Source organism: Haliotis cracherodii, unplaced genomic scaffold, assembly GCF_022045235.1.
Source record: "Haliotis cracherodii isolate W230 unplaced genomic scaffold, xgHalCrac1.p SCAF_16, whole genome shotgun sequence".
Classification (NCBI taxonomy): domain Eukaryota; kingdom Metazoa; phylum Mollusca; class Gastropoda; order Lepetellida; family Haliotidae; genus Haliotis; species Haliotis cracherodii.
The window spans coordinates 26,513,207-26,534,017 of record NW_027266271.1 but is presented as its reverse complement, the minus strand read 5'-3'; the positions used below and the strand labels follow the sequence as shown (position 1 = coordinate 26,534,017).

At 40.1% G+C, this 20,811-nt stretch overlaps 1 protein-coding gene across 1 annotated transcript; it reads right to left on the bottom strand.

Moving 5' to 3' along the window:
• Window positions 1-4,645: 4,645 nt before the first annotated feature.
• Window positions 4,646-20,446, bottom strand: LOC139463515 (uncharacterized). The gene is made up of 14 exons (XM_071244787.1): window positions 20,376-20,446; window positions 17,354-18,044; window positions 16,592-16,762; window positions 15,891-15,993; window positions 15,368-15,513; window positions 13,233-13,388; window positions 12,507-12,613; window positions 12,062-12,190; window positions 10,074-10,102; window positions 9,469-9,602; window positions 8,881-9,184; window positions 8,345-8,593; window positions 6,830-6,998; window positions 4,646-6,431 (listed from the first exon to the last, which is right to left on the bottom strand). Exons 2-14 carry the CDS (start codon window positions 18,007-18,009, stop codon window positions 5,920-5,922), a joined length of 2,865 nt encoding a protein of 954 aa, XP_071100888.1. The 5' UTR covers window positions 18,010-18,044; window positions 20,376-20,446; the 3' UTR covers window positions 4,646-5,919.
• Between the last annotated feature and the right edge of the window lie 365 nt (window positions 20,447-20,811).

The following is a 20,811-nucleotide window of genomic DNA, read 5'->3' as shown; positions in this document are numbered from 1 at the left end:
AGTAGAACGGTGTTCTTCCTTCAACGCTTTCCTTCAATTCATACATGAAATATAACTAATGACAATACAGAGTATAACATTTGCGGTTACGCCATGGATTACTAGGCTTGAATCGTGCATGGGTCATTCAGTAACATACCACTCTAAGGTAGTAACACCTTCTGTATCACTCAGTTATGGTGACGTTTCAATACAGATCCTTATACCGGTGTCAAGCAAGGATTTACAATAAAGCACAGATTGGTGTTACACTCAATGCATACCCAATGCAGTGCATAACACGCATTTCTCACCCTATGAGCTCACCATAATGACGGTAAGCTTTTCGCGTTATAACATTGGGGAAATCGACCTTCGCTGATATAACCAATGAAAGTAGGGGGAGTATGCTTCATGTGTTTGGATGTGCTACGTTTCGCAATCATAATATTCTTCAAAAAAGGAGTTTGAATATCCAATTGGCTCAATTTTCATATGGAGCACCTCTACTTTATTCTTTGCTATAGGTATCTGGTTACTTCCTTCTTACTTGTACATGTTGAATTGTCTGCATTTAGATACCCCCTCCCTAACATACAGATAGTGACAGATTGCTGTGCCTACATATAGTTGCTCCCCTCCCAACATGCGGTGACTTTCTGTTTACACTTAACTGAGACAACATTTAGATTTCACGATCTCCTCATATATATAATTTGAAGTTATGAATTGTTTGATAGGCATTTCTTGGAAGGTGAAGGATGACAAGTAGACCAAAATATATGCATAACAACTTCTTTATTATACTGTATTTTAGACGTTTCAGTATAGTTCCTTTGCAAGACTCACTAATGAAAATGGTAGGTGAAGGATTAACAGTAACAACAATTATCATATAAGAGAGGGATTATTAAGAGTATGTCAACTAATAGTGAGTGAGTGAGTTTGGTTTTACGCCGCTTTTAGCAATATTCCAGCAATATCACGGCGGGGGACACCAGAAATGGGCTTCACACACTGTACCCATGTCGGAATTCGAACCCAGGTCTTCGGTGTGACGAGCGAATGCTTTAACCACTAGGCTACCCGACCATGGGTGAATGAAGGTCTACTATCTATACAGGTTTCTTAAATAAAGGTAGATGACTTGAAATATGTTTATTTCTTCAGACAGAAGGCACCAAGATAAATTTTTATCATATAATGGGTAGGTTTCTCGGCAGGATAAAGCCAACGGATAAAAACGATATCCGTTGGGGTCATATGCGGATAGAGATGCAAATATCAAAGGTCAAGTAGGCACTACTTTCACTGTTTATAAACAAACATGGGGTCGCACTCGTCATTCGGCGATCGAGTCAGCATTAACCATCGGGAATCTGGATAAACTACAGAGATAACTGATTTCATTATCAAAAGAACAGTCTAATATACTGAAAATCAGTGTCTAACTGTGACGTAGCTAAGGCATTTCATACGTTTTGGCAACTTTGGAGATATAAATTTCGAAACAATTTTTGCGAGGGCACTAGGCCTAGCCAAGCGGGATCAGTAGCCATATCTGTGCATGTAGACCTCTGCGGCTGGAACCTTTCTCAACAATTTAAAATAGTTGGATTTGGCCGAATTGTTACCTGGTTTCGTTTTGTCACTGTGTGTACATCTGACTACACTTCTTAACGTTATGACAGAACAGACCGACTGTCAACAACGTCTGGCTCGCTAAATACAATGTTTATTCCTAATGCAGGATATTTACCATCCCCAAACACACTCGCGTGATAACCTCTATGTACATGAATAATGTCGCATTCACTCTGATGCTACAAAATTCACATTTTCACCATTCAGTTTGCAGATTTATGTATTTACAAAGATTTATGCTCATCCACTTGTGCCAACTGTCGGAGGCCTGTGTTTGTTGCTGATGTGCTCGCAGACGTTGATCCAATGCATCCCATAAATTTTCGTTTCGGATTAAACCTGGAGACCTGGGGGCCATGACAGGACCTGGATGTTGTGATTCCTGAAATTGGCTGTTGTCGGCCTTGCCGTGTGAGGTCGAGCGTTCTCTTTGTTGGAAAATGACTTTCGGTTGTTGCATAATGGGAAGTATAGGAAATATCCTCATCACACTACCGACACCGAATCTGGCCACTTCCTGTAGGCAATTCCTTTATATCGTCCCCCGGAACGCCTGTAAACACGACGTCCACCATCCGCACGGCTAAGTATAAAACGTGATTTTGTCACTAAACCAAACTTCTCTCCATCGCAGTTGTTGCCATACTGTGAGTTTGACACCGTTGATGTCGCAGCCGACGAAGAACCGGGTCCGACAAAATGATACCCCAAACTGGTCGTCTATCCCGTAAACGGTTCCTCACTGTCTGGGTTGATATCCTAGGCAATCCTGGTGGCCGTGATGGTTCTTTCACGTAAGTGACGTGAATCTGGGAAGGTCACGTGTTGTCCCGAGTGTCTGATAACGGTTCCACAGTCTTGTAATAGTGATTGGTGCTACGTGGAAAAACCTGGCTACAGTTGAAGATGATTCTCGTGTTTGCAGTCGGCCGATGGAGTTGTGGCGTTGGGCTTCCGTCAGGCGTGGCATGTTTTCGCTGTTCACTTGCTGTAAGATTGTGATGGCATGCAAATGAAGACCCAACGTTTTGTTGTGGCCCAACAAGTGACGTTGCACATTGCATGTCATGTTGGTGTGTTCGGCGCCAGGCTATATCGTGGTTGTGATTCTTTTCACCAAATTCCTGCAGTACCTCATTCTTTTCTCACACATAAATCCCAATCCATGCAGAAATGACCAATTCATTTTTGGTATTAATTTTATATGGATGTCGGCAACACTCTGTCGGATATTTGCAATTTTGCTACTTTTGCGTTTCTTCTTTTAGCAGACTATATATGATCATCCAGATAAGCAGTTCAGAAAATTTAATGTTGATCATATATATGTTGCCAAGATATGTTTCATACCATGGAGACTAAATATATATGTGTCTTACCTTAGAAGTTATGTATTCTTATAGTGCACAAGGAAGAAAGGCGTGGCGTGTTAGTACTTTGCATATCTACAAACCTGACAAACAAACAAAAAATTATTTGCATTAGCATGCGTCGTCAAACTTGCGTTGCGAAAAAAAATCCCAAGGAATTTTACCATATTAAATTGAGTATTTTACACGATCCTAATTTTAGGTAACATTTTGAACTTTTCAAATATTATCTTGAATTTACATTTGTATACATGGATCAACAAAAAAAGACATGACACGTTACAAAGTTGTAACTGAATTGTATTTGGAAACTGTATGACATAATCTTCTTCAAACAAAGCATATATGATAATTACATAATGTGGACCATATTCAACATGGAGGTATATTTTGACATAATTGTCAGAGGTGAATAATGTGTTGTTAAATTATATTTATTTCTATAAATCACTGAGGTACCTGAAATATTACAATTAAGTCGAAATAAAAGTGGCAAAACCCTTTCCATAATCATATATATCATCAGCATATTGTTGTGAATCACTTATCTATGCTAGTCTTAATTTAAATTACAAAACAATGTCTGTAATTATAAGATTCATAGTACGATTCGCACTATGTCATAAGCATATATTTATGATTGACTATCAAATAGTGATTTACCAGGTTTGAGCGTATCCTGTCCCATATGTTACACCAGTCACAAACACATGCAAGCCATTTAATCATTAAATCAAAACATTCTTTCACTTGGTACACTATGTCATAACAATATATCATAACGATGTAAAACTGACAACATGTGATAACGTTGAAACTGATGGACAGATAATGTTAAGAAGTGAAATGTTGCTAAGTTATGTGATATGTGACATAAAGTATTCCTGTTAAAGGCCGCGACATAAGTACAGACAGGTATCCGTTACACAAACAGACAATCGTAAGTTATTGCTATGATCGTTTTGTGGAACCAAACCCACCCGTGGAATAAAGAAAGAGGATTATTCCAAATGTATTCCACGTTGCAGGTGAATCATAGAGAAAATGATATAAACTAGGGTTGCTATTAGAGGCTTAAAGCATTGTTAAATATTCCCTTTCCCCGGGCTCTAGATAATATTTGTAAGTCACTGAGTATTTATTCACATGTTGTCATTCTAACTGAGTATTACATAGTTTTCTTTGGGTATCAAAACACACACACACACACACGCACGCACGCACGCACGCACGCACGCACGCACACACACACACACACACACCTTGCATCCAGTCTATTGGGTACTTTGAACCCAGTGAGAGATAAAAATAATTCGGCTTAAAATGATGATTCAGGAGACTTCTAACATTCTTCTGTTCAAGTGCCGCGTAAGTGTTTCACAGGTCATATTAGCTCACAACATGTCCCAGTTACAATAAGCCTTTTATTCACTGCAGTCGAGTTTATGTGCAGGTGATGCCTGCATTCGATCAGCTAAAAATGATATAAAAAGCTATTTGGGTACTCAAGCTGACAAGGTTAGGTAATTACGCACAGAGTTTTTATATTAATGGTTTTCTGAACCTTTGTATTTGTTTGTTCGCAAGCAACTCAAAATTATTTGGGTAATTGTGATTTATTTTGACACTATGTGCAACTTATCTGGATGCGGGGGAAGGTCCAATACAATCGTGCATTTAAAGTCCAAAAGCATTATTTCCAGTTCATTGAGCTTAATTAAAACAACTTCTGGAGATGACTTAGACATTTGGTAGCCTTGCCACATGAATTTAAAGGACTTGTGACGATATACTCATATATAAAGTGCAATGACTGCAGATGTAACGATTCCTATTATATACTTTAACGATGTTTGTTTGTGATTAACGCTGTACTCGCTATACAATATTCCAGCTATATGACGGCGGTCTGTAAATAATTGAGTCTGGACCAGACAACCCAATGATTGATATCATGAGCATCGATCTACACAGCTGAGGTACGATGACATGCATCAACCAAGCCAGCGAGCCTGACCACCCGACCCCGTTTGTCGCCTTTTACCACAAGCATTGTCGCCTGTTATGTAAGCATGGGTTGTTGAAGACCTATTCTAATCCGGATCTTCACGATGAAAGCTTGAATAACTATTTAGAAATTAGAAACCATAAACCTTCTAATGAGATATTTCTATCTCGGCCTTTTTGATGCAAAACAATTCCCCAATGGGACCATTTGAAAGAAGTCAATTTGATGATTTCATCAATGCCAATAACCTTTGCATAGTAGACGTACATTTATCAAAATAAATCTTCTTGTGGTGGCGGTCAAATTCAGAGTTTGACAAGTGAAGTCGGTCAGTAGATGAGAAAGCATGTTATTTGACACATGCCAAGGGTTTTATGTGTTTTTTCTTATTGATATAAATTTGAAAACAGTGAAGCGGGATATAAGGTTTTATATCACCAGTGTCAAATATCAGTTCATAATTTCAGATAAAATAGTATTTCATAACTTAATATATAAATACAGCAGCACATCTACATGAATCTGAACCGGCACACATTTTCTATAATACTTTAAAGAGTGTCATATAGAATTAGTCATATGGTTTTATAATCAAATCAGAAACATGTATGCAATGTTATATTCTCGACCAAATACATATCATGCTAGAAACAACTAACATTTCGAACTACAAAGATGCATCAATTACTGTATCGGGATACATAATTCCTCTTTACAAAATCTTTATATATCTTTGTTTAAATAACTATATATTGATAAGATAGATATATAAAAATCTGAGAAAATGTGGCATTGGTCTTGTAGTTGTGTGCACACAGCACGGTCATAGGTCATTTGTGGAACCTTACTGATTAACTCAGGGTTGGAGAATTTGATAATCTGAGAAGAGATCCTGTTATAACAAGTAGCAAAGTAAATTTAATTTCCCTCTGACTTGCAGACTCCTTTGTGGACTGACCAGGCCTGTTTCTGACATGCTTTGCCACAATAAGACACCTTGTTACACCTGGCACATTTCTTACAGTCTGGTGATGTCTTACCGCAGTTAGCACAAGATGGCAAAGAGTGCTTATTTCCCTCTGACTTGCAGACTCCTTTGTGGACTGACCAGGCCTGTTTCTGACATGCTTTGCCACAATAAGACACCTTGTTACACCTGGCACATTTCTTACAGTCTGGTGATGTCTTACCGCAGTTAGCACAAGATGGCAAAGAGTGCTTATTTTCCTCTTCCTTGCAGACTCCTTTGTGGACTGACCAGGCCTTCCTTTGACATGCTTTGCCACAATAAGATACCTTGTCACACCTGGCACATTTCTTACAGTCTGGTGATGTCTTACCGCAGTTAGCACACAGTTGTTTCAAGTTAGTCGATGAAGCTGCCCCACTGTATGAGGTAGTACGTGATGCAGCCTTTTTCCCCAAACCAACTGAAACATGCAATGATTCCTATGCTGTTTTATCTTTTTTTATCAATTTAATTTTTCTCGTATACCAATCGATGCCTTTCCATTTTCTTCCTTCTATCATTTAAGACCGTTAGTATAAGTGATAAAGATTATTAGACATATCACCTACCAACATTTTTAAATGTCAGATGCTTGAAATATCAACTTTAAGCACATGTATTGTTAATAAATGTAAATGTAAAGAAATATTATACATGTTCTGTAAACAGGGTTCAAATCAAATGAAGCAATGGGTTGATGCATCTGTAAGTGGTTGGTATACACACATTTTTAAATTATCAGATCATGTATTTGTGTTCCACTCATGTAAACCTAAACAGTCTGACTGTGTTTATTAACATACATTTTATACAACTCACGTGTGGCACAGAGCTGAGCAAAGGACGTTAATTTACAGAATGTATTTTGGTCCGTGTAGGGATACCGTCCTCTAACGAAGGTCTTCAAAATCCATCTCTTGTCTTCAGGCTGATCTTGGGTCATGCGGTGTGAGTTGATTTCCATCATCTTCACCAGCAACTCGTAGCCCTGAAGAAGAACACACCAACATGACAATGTAGATATACATCACCGAATTAATAGAATCTGTATACAATGAATTTTAATTTTAAGACGAGTGCGATGAGGGCAGTTCCATTATCACCGTCTTTGTTTTGATAAAAGGAATAGTAAGAGTCTCGTATCTCTGTAATTTTAACAACATAAATAACTTTTCACAATATTCTCATAGCAGATGTTATTCAAACCATTGTGTCAGACTGTTAGTATTCAATGTTTTCAATGCTTATGGTTTCAGAAAAGAGGCAAATATGTAAAATTGTACGATGTATTGTCGGATAAGGCCATAACACACATTTCAAGTTTCATATACAAACGCAGTGAAAAAATGCTGAACATGTGACATTACTATATAATATCTAGATATATTTTAATGAAATCGACATAACACTTTACATAATCATAAGAAATCTCTGCCCAAAGATATGTTTCAAAATTTGGAATAGACAAAAAGCCGAAACATACTTTTTGTAAGTGTGCTTGTCAGAAACTGATCGAATGTCAAACGTAATGACGATACACGAAATTGGGAAAATGACGTTTTCAACATGATCTTCATGAAATCCAGTTTAAAAGCCTTCAAGTCCTTAAATATATTGCTGGAATGATCCATGCAAACACTCATGGCATCCACGGCCTTAGGTTTGAGAGAGGATGTCAAATGTTTGTGACATTGTGATGGACATTGTAATGAAATGTGTTCGGGTATGCCCTGAAGACACTTGCGTAGTTTATGGTTAATAACTAACTGTATATCATTCGGCAATTATCGGGCATGGTAATAGATATTCTTCATAAAAAACACGTGCAAAGGTTTTCGGGTTCTTCGAGTGTTTTTAAAGTATAGTTTGGTGGAGTTTACTTTTTCAAAAGGCATTTATTGCACATTACCCATGTATGGATCACATTCAAGTTATTGTTTCAAACCATTGAATAATCATTAGAATTGATTGTACGATTCCAATTATATCATAAGTATGTGTTTTCATAGCTATTTTGCCTTTTATGTCCAACTGAATCCGTTTCGGGCAGAAAATCGGGACTGATTATTCTCTGGTGATGACACATTTATATTTATTTATCAAATAGTGTTGATACCAGGAGTACGCGAAAACGTGAGGGTATCCTGTCCCACCGATGACACCCGCCACAAACACCTGCAAAAATTAGTCAAGTGGCCACCTGCACACACACTAAAAATGTGGACAGAAACAGAAGGATATTTGGCAGTACTAAAATGTCCCCGCGGTTTTATGCGTTCTTGTTTGACCCTCACAGAATCCATATAAAAGCATATTTCTGAAGGCATTAATTACCTCTTTCATTCCTCTGGGTGATGGAGCGTCCATTTCCACACATGCATGCTCAAAGTTTTTGTAGGCAATTTGAAATTCCTCGTTATTCATTTTCTTTTGCGAAACAAAATGTTTTGCCTTGTCGAAATCAAAATAACTCAAAAACATTGTGGGCTTATTCTCATAAATCTTTAAGCATTCCAATTGTAATATGATGTTGGTAGTCTTGCCGGATGGCTTTGATGATTTGATCTTGATAGATGATGATGCCTGGTGAAAAAAAATGTTAAATTGGGAGGTTAAGTGTATTGCGTATTGCATATGCATGCATACCAAATTCAATTTTAATGCAGTTCATATGAACGGATCAAAGTTTGAAAAGGAAGCTCAAGCTCGTCAAAACATCAAAACATATACCCTGAATAAAGGTCCATAATTGTGCCGAGCGTTCTGTGACGCCAATGTAATAAAAGCGACAAAACCCATTGTATTTTCATCAAAAGCCCAATTGAGCAGAGTACTCCTTTACTTAAGACGAAACGTAGTTACATACTTACGCCAAAGATGAACTCCACGATGTGCGCTAGTTGCCTCTCTGGTGGCATTAATTCACAGGTCGCATCTGTAATCCACATACGTGAAGTGTATGTTTTTAAAGTGCTTCCCCGGTATTTCGACTGAGGGAAATCAGCAAGTTCAGCCACAGTGTTCACATCAAGCTTCTTCCAAGGAAGTACACGTTCCCCAGCGATGAGATCAGAGTTCTTGATCAGGCGGCATTCAACAGTTCCATCCTCCCTACTAATAAATCTGGTCGAGTTGAGACTGATGCTGCATGCCAAGTGTAGTCTTACTGTGATCCTGAGAAGGTAACAAAAATTAGGGCTCATGAGCTCTATTGATCACTCATGTTGTTCTTCGTGTGTGTGGGGGGGTGGGGGTGGTGGGGGGGTGGGTGCGTGCATACATGTGCGTGTGTGTGTGCTATGTTTCCTTTTTTATTATTTGAAAATTTATAAAACATTATCTTGGAGGTTGAAATTCATTCGGAACATGGTCCACACAGTTTAGCTGATTAAACATTAAACATATGAGTAGTTAACATATTATAATTATGAATTATTTATTCCAAAATAGAGAGTTACCCTTTCTCGATACACTGCAGCATAACATCCTGTGGATCCCCATCAACAATCTTAACTTTGAAAGCCCCATTCTCCGAACCGTCCTGTTCTGTTGAGATGATCACCGAGTAATAGTCAGGGAACTCGACAACCAACTGTTAAAGATAATAAACATTCTTTATCATCCAAAACTGGCTCCCACAGGAGATATTCCAAGGGTGAGATCAAGCTGCAGATATTGCTTGTAGATATCGCTGCAATGAAATTGCATCACAGTGCTTTGCAGGCCATTGGTTACCATGACGTCACAATCAAATGACATCACTAATGGCTCTGCTACCGAAGCTGTTAGCAGTACTTTATACACTGCTTATTACTGTCTACAAACTGAAAAAGGTTGGAAGAATGATGTTGGATGATAATTATAATCTCACCCTCTTGTGTTGGACACTTGGGGTGAGATTCTCCATTTAATTAACTGTTTTATTGCATGTTCTAAAATTGTAAAGCCAACATCGGAAACTAGGCGTGTGCTTTAATGTTAATGTCGCTTCGATCACAGAATCACTGCCATGTGTAATCTTGAAATGTAACCTTTACTGATAGCATTAAAAAAGAGAACTTACGTAACCATGCCCATCACTTGTCGTTGAATCTGCAGTTATAGAAAGTGGGTCATTACTATCATATAAAACGTCAACGCCAGAGAATAATCAGTCTCAGTTATCTTTCGAAAGGGATTCCATTGTGTATATAAGTCAAAATTGCGCTGGACATTTTATGAATGGATCACTGAAAAGGGCGAGCATGTCGTGCCGTACCGATAGCACCCGCATTTCACACAAATTAGATAAACAAGTCAGTGGTTGATGCTTAACAGATAGTTGTTGTTTTGTTGAATAACATCCATGCATAAACTTGCTAATATTTTTACACAGCTGACATACAAAGACTTACATGGGTTTTGCTTACAGAGAAACCGACAACATAAGAGAATGAAAATGTATAGATATACTCTTCAAAAAAAAGAAACGCAATACGGATATTTGTGGCCATTAAGGCAAATTAGCGGACAAACCGGTGCAATATGAAGAGGTTTAATGGGTTATAGTGAGAGAGAAAAAGTTCCCGTGTTAAAATGGGCAAGGACATGCAAACCAATAGTTGGGAAACACGTATGATTCGGAAAAACGCACCCAGTGCATTAACAAAAGGGCCACGGAGTTGCACGTACTACACGTGCATCTGCACTATGAACGGTATTAAAGTGCAGCGTTTGGGGTTTTTTTGCATGGCATCTGCGTCAATCGAACAGTGACAGTTCAACAACATGCCAAGATTAACAGAAGGGCAAAGAAACAACGTCATGGGCCGCTTGCAGGCAGGTTAATCCCGATCAGCTGTAGCCAGGGTTTTCAATATAGCGCCAAGCACCATCACAAGGCTATGGGATCGGTTTCAACAGCATGGGTCAACACTAGATCGGCCAAGGTCGGGACGACCACGTGTAACCACCCCCGCCCAAAATCGCTACATCCGACTGCGCCACCTGCGTGAAAGGACGACCACAGCCACCTCAACTGCATCCCAAATACCCGGACTGCGCGTCTCTGACCAGACGGTACGAAACCGTTTAAGAGCAGCAGGTCAACGAGCAAGACATCCTGTTCGACGCGTCACAGAGCACCTGTGGGATGAGGTGAAGTGAAATGGGGTTTAACGTCGCGTCCAAGATTATTGCGGCCATATCGTGTGTGTGTTTGTGTGGCTGCTTGTACTAGTCCGGATTAATGCCGATTTATAGTGCTAGCTCACTGAGATACTATGCCGCAGTTTAACATGAATAAACCACTCAGACACAGCATACTGACTCCGAGCCGACCAGTCCTTGTTTTAGCACCCTGATGCCGAGCGCCAGACAGGGTAACAACAAGTACCATCTTTTAACGTCTTTTGGTATGACGCGGCCGGGGATCGAACCCCGGACCTTCCGCTTTCCGGGCGAACGCTCTACCACTAGACCACGGAGGCGGTCACCTGTGGGATGAATTAGATATTGCAACCACAACCCCAGATGTTGCAGCAGTTGGCCTTTGCGTTGCAGGACGAGTGGGCTACCATTTCCCAGGATGTGATTCGCATACTCGTCGCTTCCATGTTCAGGAGATGTCAGGCCGCTTTCGAATCCAACGGGGGACATACGCGCTAGTGATGGTAGCTGACCTTCACCTTGGATTTTTCCTATGTACCGATAACTGAGATGACTAGAATCACCAAGTGTTCTCTCCACAATACTCTGGTTCAATACCTTGTACGGTTCCTCGTATAAATGTATTTTCCTACCTCACACAAACCTGGCTTTAGGTTTCTTTTTTTGTGAAAATATATATAAATGTGTGTGTGTGTGTGTGTGTGTGTGTGTGTGTGTGTGTGTGTGTGTGTGTGTGTGTGTGTGTGTGTGTGTGTGTGTGTGTGTGTGTGTGTGCGCGTGCAAGCCGAATTATCAAATATCAAATGCTAAGAAATAGTATTAGGATATTATGGAATTATGAAAAAAACATTATGTTATTGTCAGCATGCCGATTGTTTTCCTGACTGTAAGGTAACAAATTACCTTTAAGTTCCTTCAATCTTCTGTAAATTTTGTTGCCTGTACAGTTCAAGTCAAGAGCTGTTGTTGGTATTTTATTCAACTTTGTGTGGTTTTCCAACGCATACACAGTTTTGGACACTGCATCAGTTCCTTGAAAATGACAACAAAACATTTTTTCAGACAATCTATACAAAATTGAAATTCCAAATTTTACTCTACATGAAAGCGAATACAGCAACATGTATTGCACTCAGACATAATGTCTTAGATTTCACACAGAAGTAATAGAAACGTTTGCTTAATTACAAGAATTAATCATATGAAAAATACATTGTCGATCAATATATTTCTTAATATATCCTCCCCCATATCGTTACGCACTCATTACACATAGGCTTGAAGCCGAAGTCTGCCACGTGAAAATGTTAACAAATGAAGTTTAAAACAATATCTTTTTAAGGCCTACCATCTGTTGATACTCTGAGCTTTGTAATGGTATCCTTTGCTATCGCTGCTGTCCATCTCAGCGTGAGTTTGGAACGTACATCATTTGCGTAAGTTGGTAGAAGCTCCCTAAAAAAACATAGCAATGATTATACTTGTACATATTTGCGTTGGAAAATTAGTTTAAAACATGAATTTGAATTGATATTCATAATTAAGCTAAATCGTTCAGCTGGCAATCGTAGGATTAATATATACTTATGGAAGAATATGGCAATATACAAATATTACAGTTACATTGCACACGTCAGTACGAAACTCTTCAAGTACACAATACGTCACGTCACCCAGTGTAATGTTTTTACTGCATTGCCAAATAATGGATGTTTACCTCCAGAGACATTCACAATTCATACAAACATGTGCCTTCTTTTGTTTCTCTCAACTAGTTTTACAGTATGTCGATTTACGTTGACCATTTCAAGTCGTCAAAGGAGTTTTACATATCAAAATGCATAATGCTCTACGTGCTCACTGAAACTGTGTCAAAGTGGTAATTCCCAACACTTACTAGGGGCTAGCCTAGTGGTTAAAGCGTTCGCTCGTCACGCTGAAGACCCGGGTTCGATTCCCGACATGGGTACAATGTGTGAAGCCCATTTCTGGTGTCCCCCGCCGTAAAAATGCTGGAATATTGCTAAGAGCGGCGTAAAACCATATTCCCTCACTCACTCACCCCAACACTTACTCGTGTCCAAGAGTGAGTTCTTCAGCAAGATGTAGACCTATCATGGTTGGGTAATATGACACGGGTATGTCCAAACATTGACACAGAAAGTCTTTGACTGAAATAAAGGTGACTTTGGTCCAGAAAAAGCTTTCCGTCCGCAGCACACCGTTTGGGCTAAACATAAAAAAAGACGCATGAGTTGCGTAAAAAATGCGACGAAACCCTTTTTGTAATCATAGCAAATATTGTCTTACGCTATCACATGTTACGGGACATTATATCGAGTATTGGTTGCATTTTGGAACCGTGAAGATCCGGGTAGAGAATAGGTCTTCAGCTACCCATCCTTGCCGTAAGAGGCGACTAACGGGATCGGGTGGTCAGGCTCGCTCAGGTAGTTGATGTTTGTCATCGTATCTCAATTTCGAAGATCAATGTTCGTGATGTCAATGACTGGATTGTCTTGTCCAGATTCAATTATCTAGAGACCGCCGTCATGTTGCTGAAATTTTGTTGAGTGCGGTGTTACACAACAAACAAAGAAGAAGAAGATTGTATTTTGACCTACAAATTCAAGATATCAGTTCTGAACAAGTTGTCAGTGATAAACGTTATTTTAAGTAATCATAAGTAAAAGCGACAAAACCCTTTACAAAATCATAACAAATAGTGTCGTATACTATGTCACCGCACATTTTATCGAGTATTAACTAATTGAAGTATTTTTCCTTAGAAATTTTAGATACCAGTTGTAAACAATTCATTCAATTCAATTTATTCAAAAGTTATTAGACTTTTCAACTAGTACACCACTGTCTGGCTATATCTTACGCATATGTTTATGAAATCAAATCTAATAGTGACGATACCAGGAGTTGGACAAAAGGAGAGCTATCCTGCCCCACCTGTCACGCAATGGCAAATCAAGTGTTCAAGGGAACAATTCATTCAATTCAATTTATTCAAAAGTTATTAGACTTTTCAACTAGTACACCACTGTCTGGCTATATCTTACGCATATGTTTATGAAATCAAATCTAATAGTGACGATACCAGGAGTTGGACAAAAGGAGAGCGTATCCTGCCCCACCTGTCACGCAATGGCAAATCAAGTGTTCACGGGAACAATTCATTCAATTCAATTTATTCAAAAGTCATTAGACTTTTCAACTAGTACACCACTGTCTGGCTATATCTTACGCATATGTTTAAAATCAAATCTAATAGAGACGATACCAGGAGTTGGACAAAAGGAGAGCTATCCTGCCCCACCTGTCACGCAATGGCAAATCAAGTGTTCACGGGAACAATTCATTCAATTCAATTTATTCAAAAGTCATTAGACTTTTCAACTAGTACACCACTGTCTGGCTATATCTTACGCATATGTTTAAAATCAAATCTAATAGTGAAGATACCAGGAGTTGGACAAAAGGAGAGCTATCCTGCCCCACCTGTCACGCAATGGCAAATCAAGTGTTCACGGGAACAATTCATTCAATTCAATTTATTCAAAAGTCATTAGACTTTTCAACTAGTACACCACTGTCTGGCTATATCTTACGCATATGTTTATGAAATCAAATCTAATAGTGACGATACCAGGAGTTGGACAAAAGGAGAGCTATCCTGCCCCAACTGTCACGCAATGGCAAATCAAGTGTTCAAGGGAACAATTCATTCAATTCAATTTATTCAAAAGTCATTAGACTTTTCAACTAGTACACCACTGTCTGGCTATATCTTACGCATATGTTTATGAAATCAAATCTAATAGTGACGATACCAGGAGTTGGACAAAAGGAGAGCGTATCCTGCCCCACCTGTCACGCAATGGCAAATCAAGTGTTCACGGGAACAATTCATTCAATTCAATTTATTCAAAAGTCATTAGACTTTTCAACTAGTACACCACTGTCTGGCTATATCTTACGCATATGTTTATGAAATCAAATCTAATAGTGACGATACCAGGAGTTGGACAAAAGGAGAGCTATCCTGCCCCACCTGTCACGCAATGGCAAATCAAGTGTTCAAGGGAACACATGCACATCTGGTTTCTAGTGACTGGTAAGTAAACATGTCAGTTCCATACATGTATTTTATTAACAACAAATCTTGATTATGGCATTTTTTTTCTGTGAGATACCTACCGCTTCAGTTTCTCTTGACAGTGTAACAACAGCAAGATAAGACCAACTTTGTCGGCAATGTTGGAGGTATCGATGAAGTCAAACTGGAGGTCTTCAGGAAGGTCTGTCTCACACACAACAATGGCGTTTCCCAGCCACAGATGGATCTGAAACTCAATGTATTTAAAGTTCAATGTGGTACCAATAGTATTCATCAAGGCATTACCGAAGGATTTTCAATCTGCCGATGACGATCTCTTATGTTATGACATTCTACTTATCAATTTGTTGACTGTGAATAAACATATTACGGTATATATATATGTTTGTCAAAGGTGTGAAAAGGGAACATGAACATAATATAGGTGTTTGATTGTCATTCCTCACGTCCAGTACAGCTAACGTACTATTTGTCCTATTTGTGTGTGACTATCCATAACATTCATACATACATATATATATGCCCTGCTTGTGTCAGAAAGACTAACATGTTCCCCATGCTACATGTAATGATATTAATTGTTAAATCATATCAAGTACTCACCTTGATATTACATCCTCCTTTCATTACGGCCTGATAGCTTTCCACCCACGTCTTCATTATTTCCAGACACAGAGAGGATAGAGTGACCTTTCGTCCATCGTACCTACAATTGAGAAAGCGGCATCTTGAATATTTACTGAAACTAATGATTAAGTGATTAAGTGAATATTGTTTTACGCCGCTCTTAGCAATATTCCAACAATATCACGGCGGGGGACACCAGAAATGGGCTTCACACAATGTACCCATGTCGGGAATCGAACCCGGGGTGGCGTGACGAGCGAACGCTTTAACCACTAGGCTACCCGACCGCCCTGAAACTAATGTAGTCGTTCTTGATTGAATCCTGTCCATTTGTTTGTAGTTTTACGCTGCAGTCAGCAATATATCACGGCGGTCTATATAAATACTTGCGTTTGGACCGAACAAACCAGTGGCTGATATCATGAGACACACATATTATTTGAGATCGGAGTACGATGGCACGCAATCAACCAAATAACCGAACATGATCACGAGAAACAATTTAGTCGCCTCTTGCGACAGCCAAACGTTTTGGACACCTTTTCTACCAGGGGTTGTCATGTTAGCATCCATGTGGATCCCTCTAAGCTGACACGCCATGACAGAACTGAAGCAATGTTCAAAACGGCGTTAATACTAATGCATCCAGTCACCAAATATAATTGCGATATTCGAACCTGTGAAGTTGTAGGTCTACATCATAGCACAGGAATGGACAGCAGTCATCTGGTACGACCCAAACATCGCTCTCCGGTCTAAACAGTGTGATGTTGCCGTACAGTCGATCATCTTTAGAGTTGACCCTCGTGATCCCAGTCGATACAAACTCCCTAATTTCCTCATAGTATCTGAATAAAGTGATTGATTGCAAACGTGTTAGGTGTTGACCAATTGTAAATATGTACATCTGCTAAGGTTTCCAAATCTTTCCAAAAGGTATTGTCTACTCACAGATTTTGGCCGTCGGAGCCGTGCCAGTTTACACTTATCAGTGGGGTACACAAAGTATGTTATCTACACCACCAGTAATGTTGTCAGACTTCCATTTTGTGGAAGCCTCGGTGTTTCGTGTTTCGCATCCTGGATGGGACTCCACCCAAAAAAGGTACTACAATTTGTACTGCACTAAGTCCAAATATGATATATGATCTATCTCCCTTTTTGCTGGTAAATATGCCATAAATATCTAAACCCAATGTTCTGGTAAATAGATAATTGTCTAATCATTTTAACTAGTAAATAGATAATGGTCTAACCCCTACACATGTATACCGGTAAATAACTCGTAAACCATATGCAAGAGAAGTTACATCTCGAACGATTATTGAGTAATGTTCTTCATGAACAGAATAATATAATAAGGACTTTGATGCGACTTCGATAGTATCATTGTTTCAGATGTGAACAGTATTTCTGTAAGTGACAACTTCCCGTATTACCTTTCTCTCAGATCACTAGTTTCCTCCAGACGAAGACAGTGGGCACTCACTCTCAGCGATATCCACTCCACAGCTGAGTGGGGTAGGTCAACTCTAGGACGAACCATTCTGCCTGTTTTCCTGTCCAAGACAAACTCTGGCTTGTCGGAATGATACAAAGCTTCGAAGAAAACATCTCTTGTTTTTTTCACTCGCTTGTCACTTATACCACTTCGAGTGAAAACCTGCAGAGCCTCCCTGATTTCCCGTTCACTTTTCTCATTCCCAAAGTACATTCCATAACTGTGTAACTCCGTTGTTAATAATCCCTTGATCGACTGCTTCAACCTCTCACTGTGAAGTTCAGACAACAGGGCATCGTACCACACTGCCCAAAGGAACTTCAGGTCTTCAGTGTTTGATGGATCAATGGTCCCAACGATGTGCAGCAAAAGCAAGTCTCGTGCCAGAATACCACTCTCAATGTCATTTAGATGGAAGTGTAAAGTCTGATCTTGTGCATCAGTAGTGCCATCTTGACTGAGCACGTGCAGGGTGTGTAAGACGTTCCTGACGTCCCCGCAACCCATCATCAAGATGTTGCACTCCTTAGCAACCTGACAGTGATGGGTGACGTCGACTGACCGACTGTTTCCTATGGGATAATACGTTTCCATGACTTCCCCCAATTTGGCTTCAGTGAACTTAATACCTGAAAATATCACTATACATTCAGTGTTGACATGGTACATTGCGAATTGTGGTAGAATAACGTACGAATTAAGTTGTATGCAATCGTTCATGTAGTTTAGGGTTTTGTTAAGATTAGGTTCATTATGTTTTCAGTAAATGACATCACTGGTCATAATAATAACTAGGGGCGGTCGGGTAGCCTAGTGGTTAAATCGTTCGCCCGTCACGCCGAAGACCCGGGTTCGATTCCCGACTTTAGTACAATGCGTGAAGCCCATTTCTGGTGTGTTCTCCAACACCCTAACCCCCCCCCCCCCCCCCCCCCCCCCGAGAATATTGTTGGAATATTGCTAAAAGCGGCGTAAAACCATATTCACTCACTCCAAGTGAGTGTTGATCGAGTTCACCATGTGTCAAAGGCTCAAAGCACCCTCCAATGTAGTATGTGAGTGTGTGTTTATAAGGTGTTACATCCAAACACTAGCAAAGGGTTTACCAGGCAAGTAAGTAGCCTGCAACCTCGGGGTATCGCGATACTTGTCATGTACGCTAAACGGAACAAAATGCACTCACTAACCTTTATGATTATTCGTGTTCTCCATATCAGATATCATTTATTTTATCAAACAATGCATATTTTACTGATAAAAGTTCATTATTTACATTAGTAGCTCCGAGTAAAAGCCGGGCCTCGCGCTCTGTTTGATAAGGGAGAGAACTCCATCGTATCGCGGTACAGAGAAAAGTTGTGTATGGAGGTCCGAATTGGACAAAAAGAGGACATAATTCTACCAACCACTTGGTATGATCATGCCAGACATCATTGATTAGTCCAGACGAGTGCAAAGACAGCACAAATAAAATTCTAAATGTGTTATCAGCAATAGGTATTCAATGCATATTTACCGAAAAGTAAGAGAAAAACATTTTTATAAGTCAACAACAAAATATCAGAAATTATATTCTAAGATTGTTTATAAAAAAAATTGGATGACAATGATTTTTCACAAAATGGAAATATGTTAAAAGTCAACAATAAATATATAAAAAACACTCCTAGTATGCCAAAAGTATGTATTTATCTTTTGGCTACTAGTGAAGAACGTATTTCTAAGTTTGGCATTATAGCCCTTATGATCTCCCAATAGATTCAGGGCACAGAGCGGGAAAAAATGTGCGGACTACGTAACTTCCGTTACCTTATGAGTCGCCATGAACATGCAGATGATCTAGTTCAGGTCGATAGAGAAAGTTTACTTGGGGAACTACGGGTTATATCGTTGGCCATTGATAGATGGGGGCAAGGCAATATTTTAAAAAGATGCCAGAGTATGTATCAACAATTAATAACTCCTTCCTTACAGCAGACGGAACATTCCGAGGAAATTGAAATTGTCTACGAAGTGAGCCATTCCTGGTTACGCATTTGCACTAATAAACAGCCGCTAATAGGGCCTTTACACGGGATGGCGACCTTTGTGCCTCCCGTGTGCGACCATGACATTTGCCAGGTCGTCGTTGGAGGCTCAATGGCTGCCTAGGTCGTTCCAAGGTGGTACGCGGGAGGTTCAGACATCGCGATGGACGTCATGGTCGGGGGGAATTTTTGAACATGTTCAAAACAGTCGCACGAAGGTCGCCGAAGAGGTTGGTTGCTCAAAGGTGGCTCAAAGGAGGCAGAAGGGATGCAAAAGCATTGCCGTTGTTGCAGAATAAAGGCAGAGTGGTCGCCCAATGGTCGCCAGGTAGAAGATGCCTTCTGCTGCAAATGTATTCCGTTACTCTGGGTGATGCTTGTGCCTCCTTTGGGCGAACAACAGCGTGAATTGAACGATGGCTGTGGCGACCCCCGTGCCTCCATTCGGCGACAACGGCGACCCTTGAGACACCGTGGCAAGGCTTCTGCCGTTTTTCTGCATCCTTCGAGCTACCTGTAGTGCCTCCCTAGTCTGCCTGCCTACCTTTAAATCGAGGGCTTGTACCTGCAGTGTTTCATTGTGGTTGCAGACGATGAACAACTCGAGCAGTTACTGCTGAACAACTGCTGGAGCAGTTACACAGAAACATGATTGTCTGGCTTTAGGCGACCATTGAGCGTCCTGGCCAGTTTTTGATCGCTCAAAGGTGGCACAAAGGTCTCAGCCCTGTGTAAAGGGGGCTTAAGAGGCGTGTCCCGCGTGAACTATCGGAAATCACAAATGCCGCGATACGATGAATGCCGAGATACCACGGGGTCGGGGAAGGCAGGGAACGCCTCATGGAGGAGATCGAACCCGGCGTGACGGGCAAACTCTGGGGCTGCCCCACCGCCCCACTAGCCAAGTGGATATAGTACAGCATATAATCTTACCTGTCAAACCGTGGACAGTTGCAGTGGTACTCAAGCGACAGATGACGAATTATCACAGGCTAGTTTCTTTGAAATCCACCATTGTGTACATTCGTTTCAACTTCGTGGAAAACGTTGACGGTTCGTTTTGTCTGGTTTGTTTACAGGCCGCTGTCGCCAGACAACAAACAAACACCTACTTTTTCTATGCAGATCTTGTAAGTGGTGGGTGTTATCGTTAAGCCATGTTTGCCCTTTTGTGAACACCAGGTTTCAGCAATGATTTTCAGTGATCCATCCATTTAATGTTCACCTCTATTTTCCCTTTTCATGCATTATGGAATATTCTCTGCTGCTGATATTGTATGTTTAGTTCGTGAGGGCAACATGCCTGCGTAAATCTGAACAAACGCGACGCTGCGTGTAGTGATTGAAATACAATAGCGTTGTGCAGTTA

Excerpts from the sequence above, each read along its gene's own strand:
- LOC139463515 (XM_071244787.1), bottom strand. The coding sequence starts at position 18,009 with ATGGAAACGTATTATCCCATAGGAAACAGTCGGTCAGTCGACGTCACC. Across the intron at positions 15,514-15,890 it reads AAGGAGGATGTAATATCAAG|ATCCATCTGTGGCTGGGAAA; the intron begins GTGAGTACTTGA and ends ATTGAGTTTCAG. Across the intron at positions 12,191-12,506 it reads GCTCAGAGTATCAACAGATG|GAACTGATGCAGTGTCCAAA; the intron begins GTAGGCCTTAAA and ends GTCATTTTCAAG.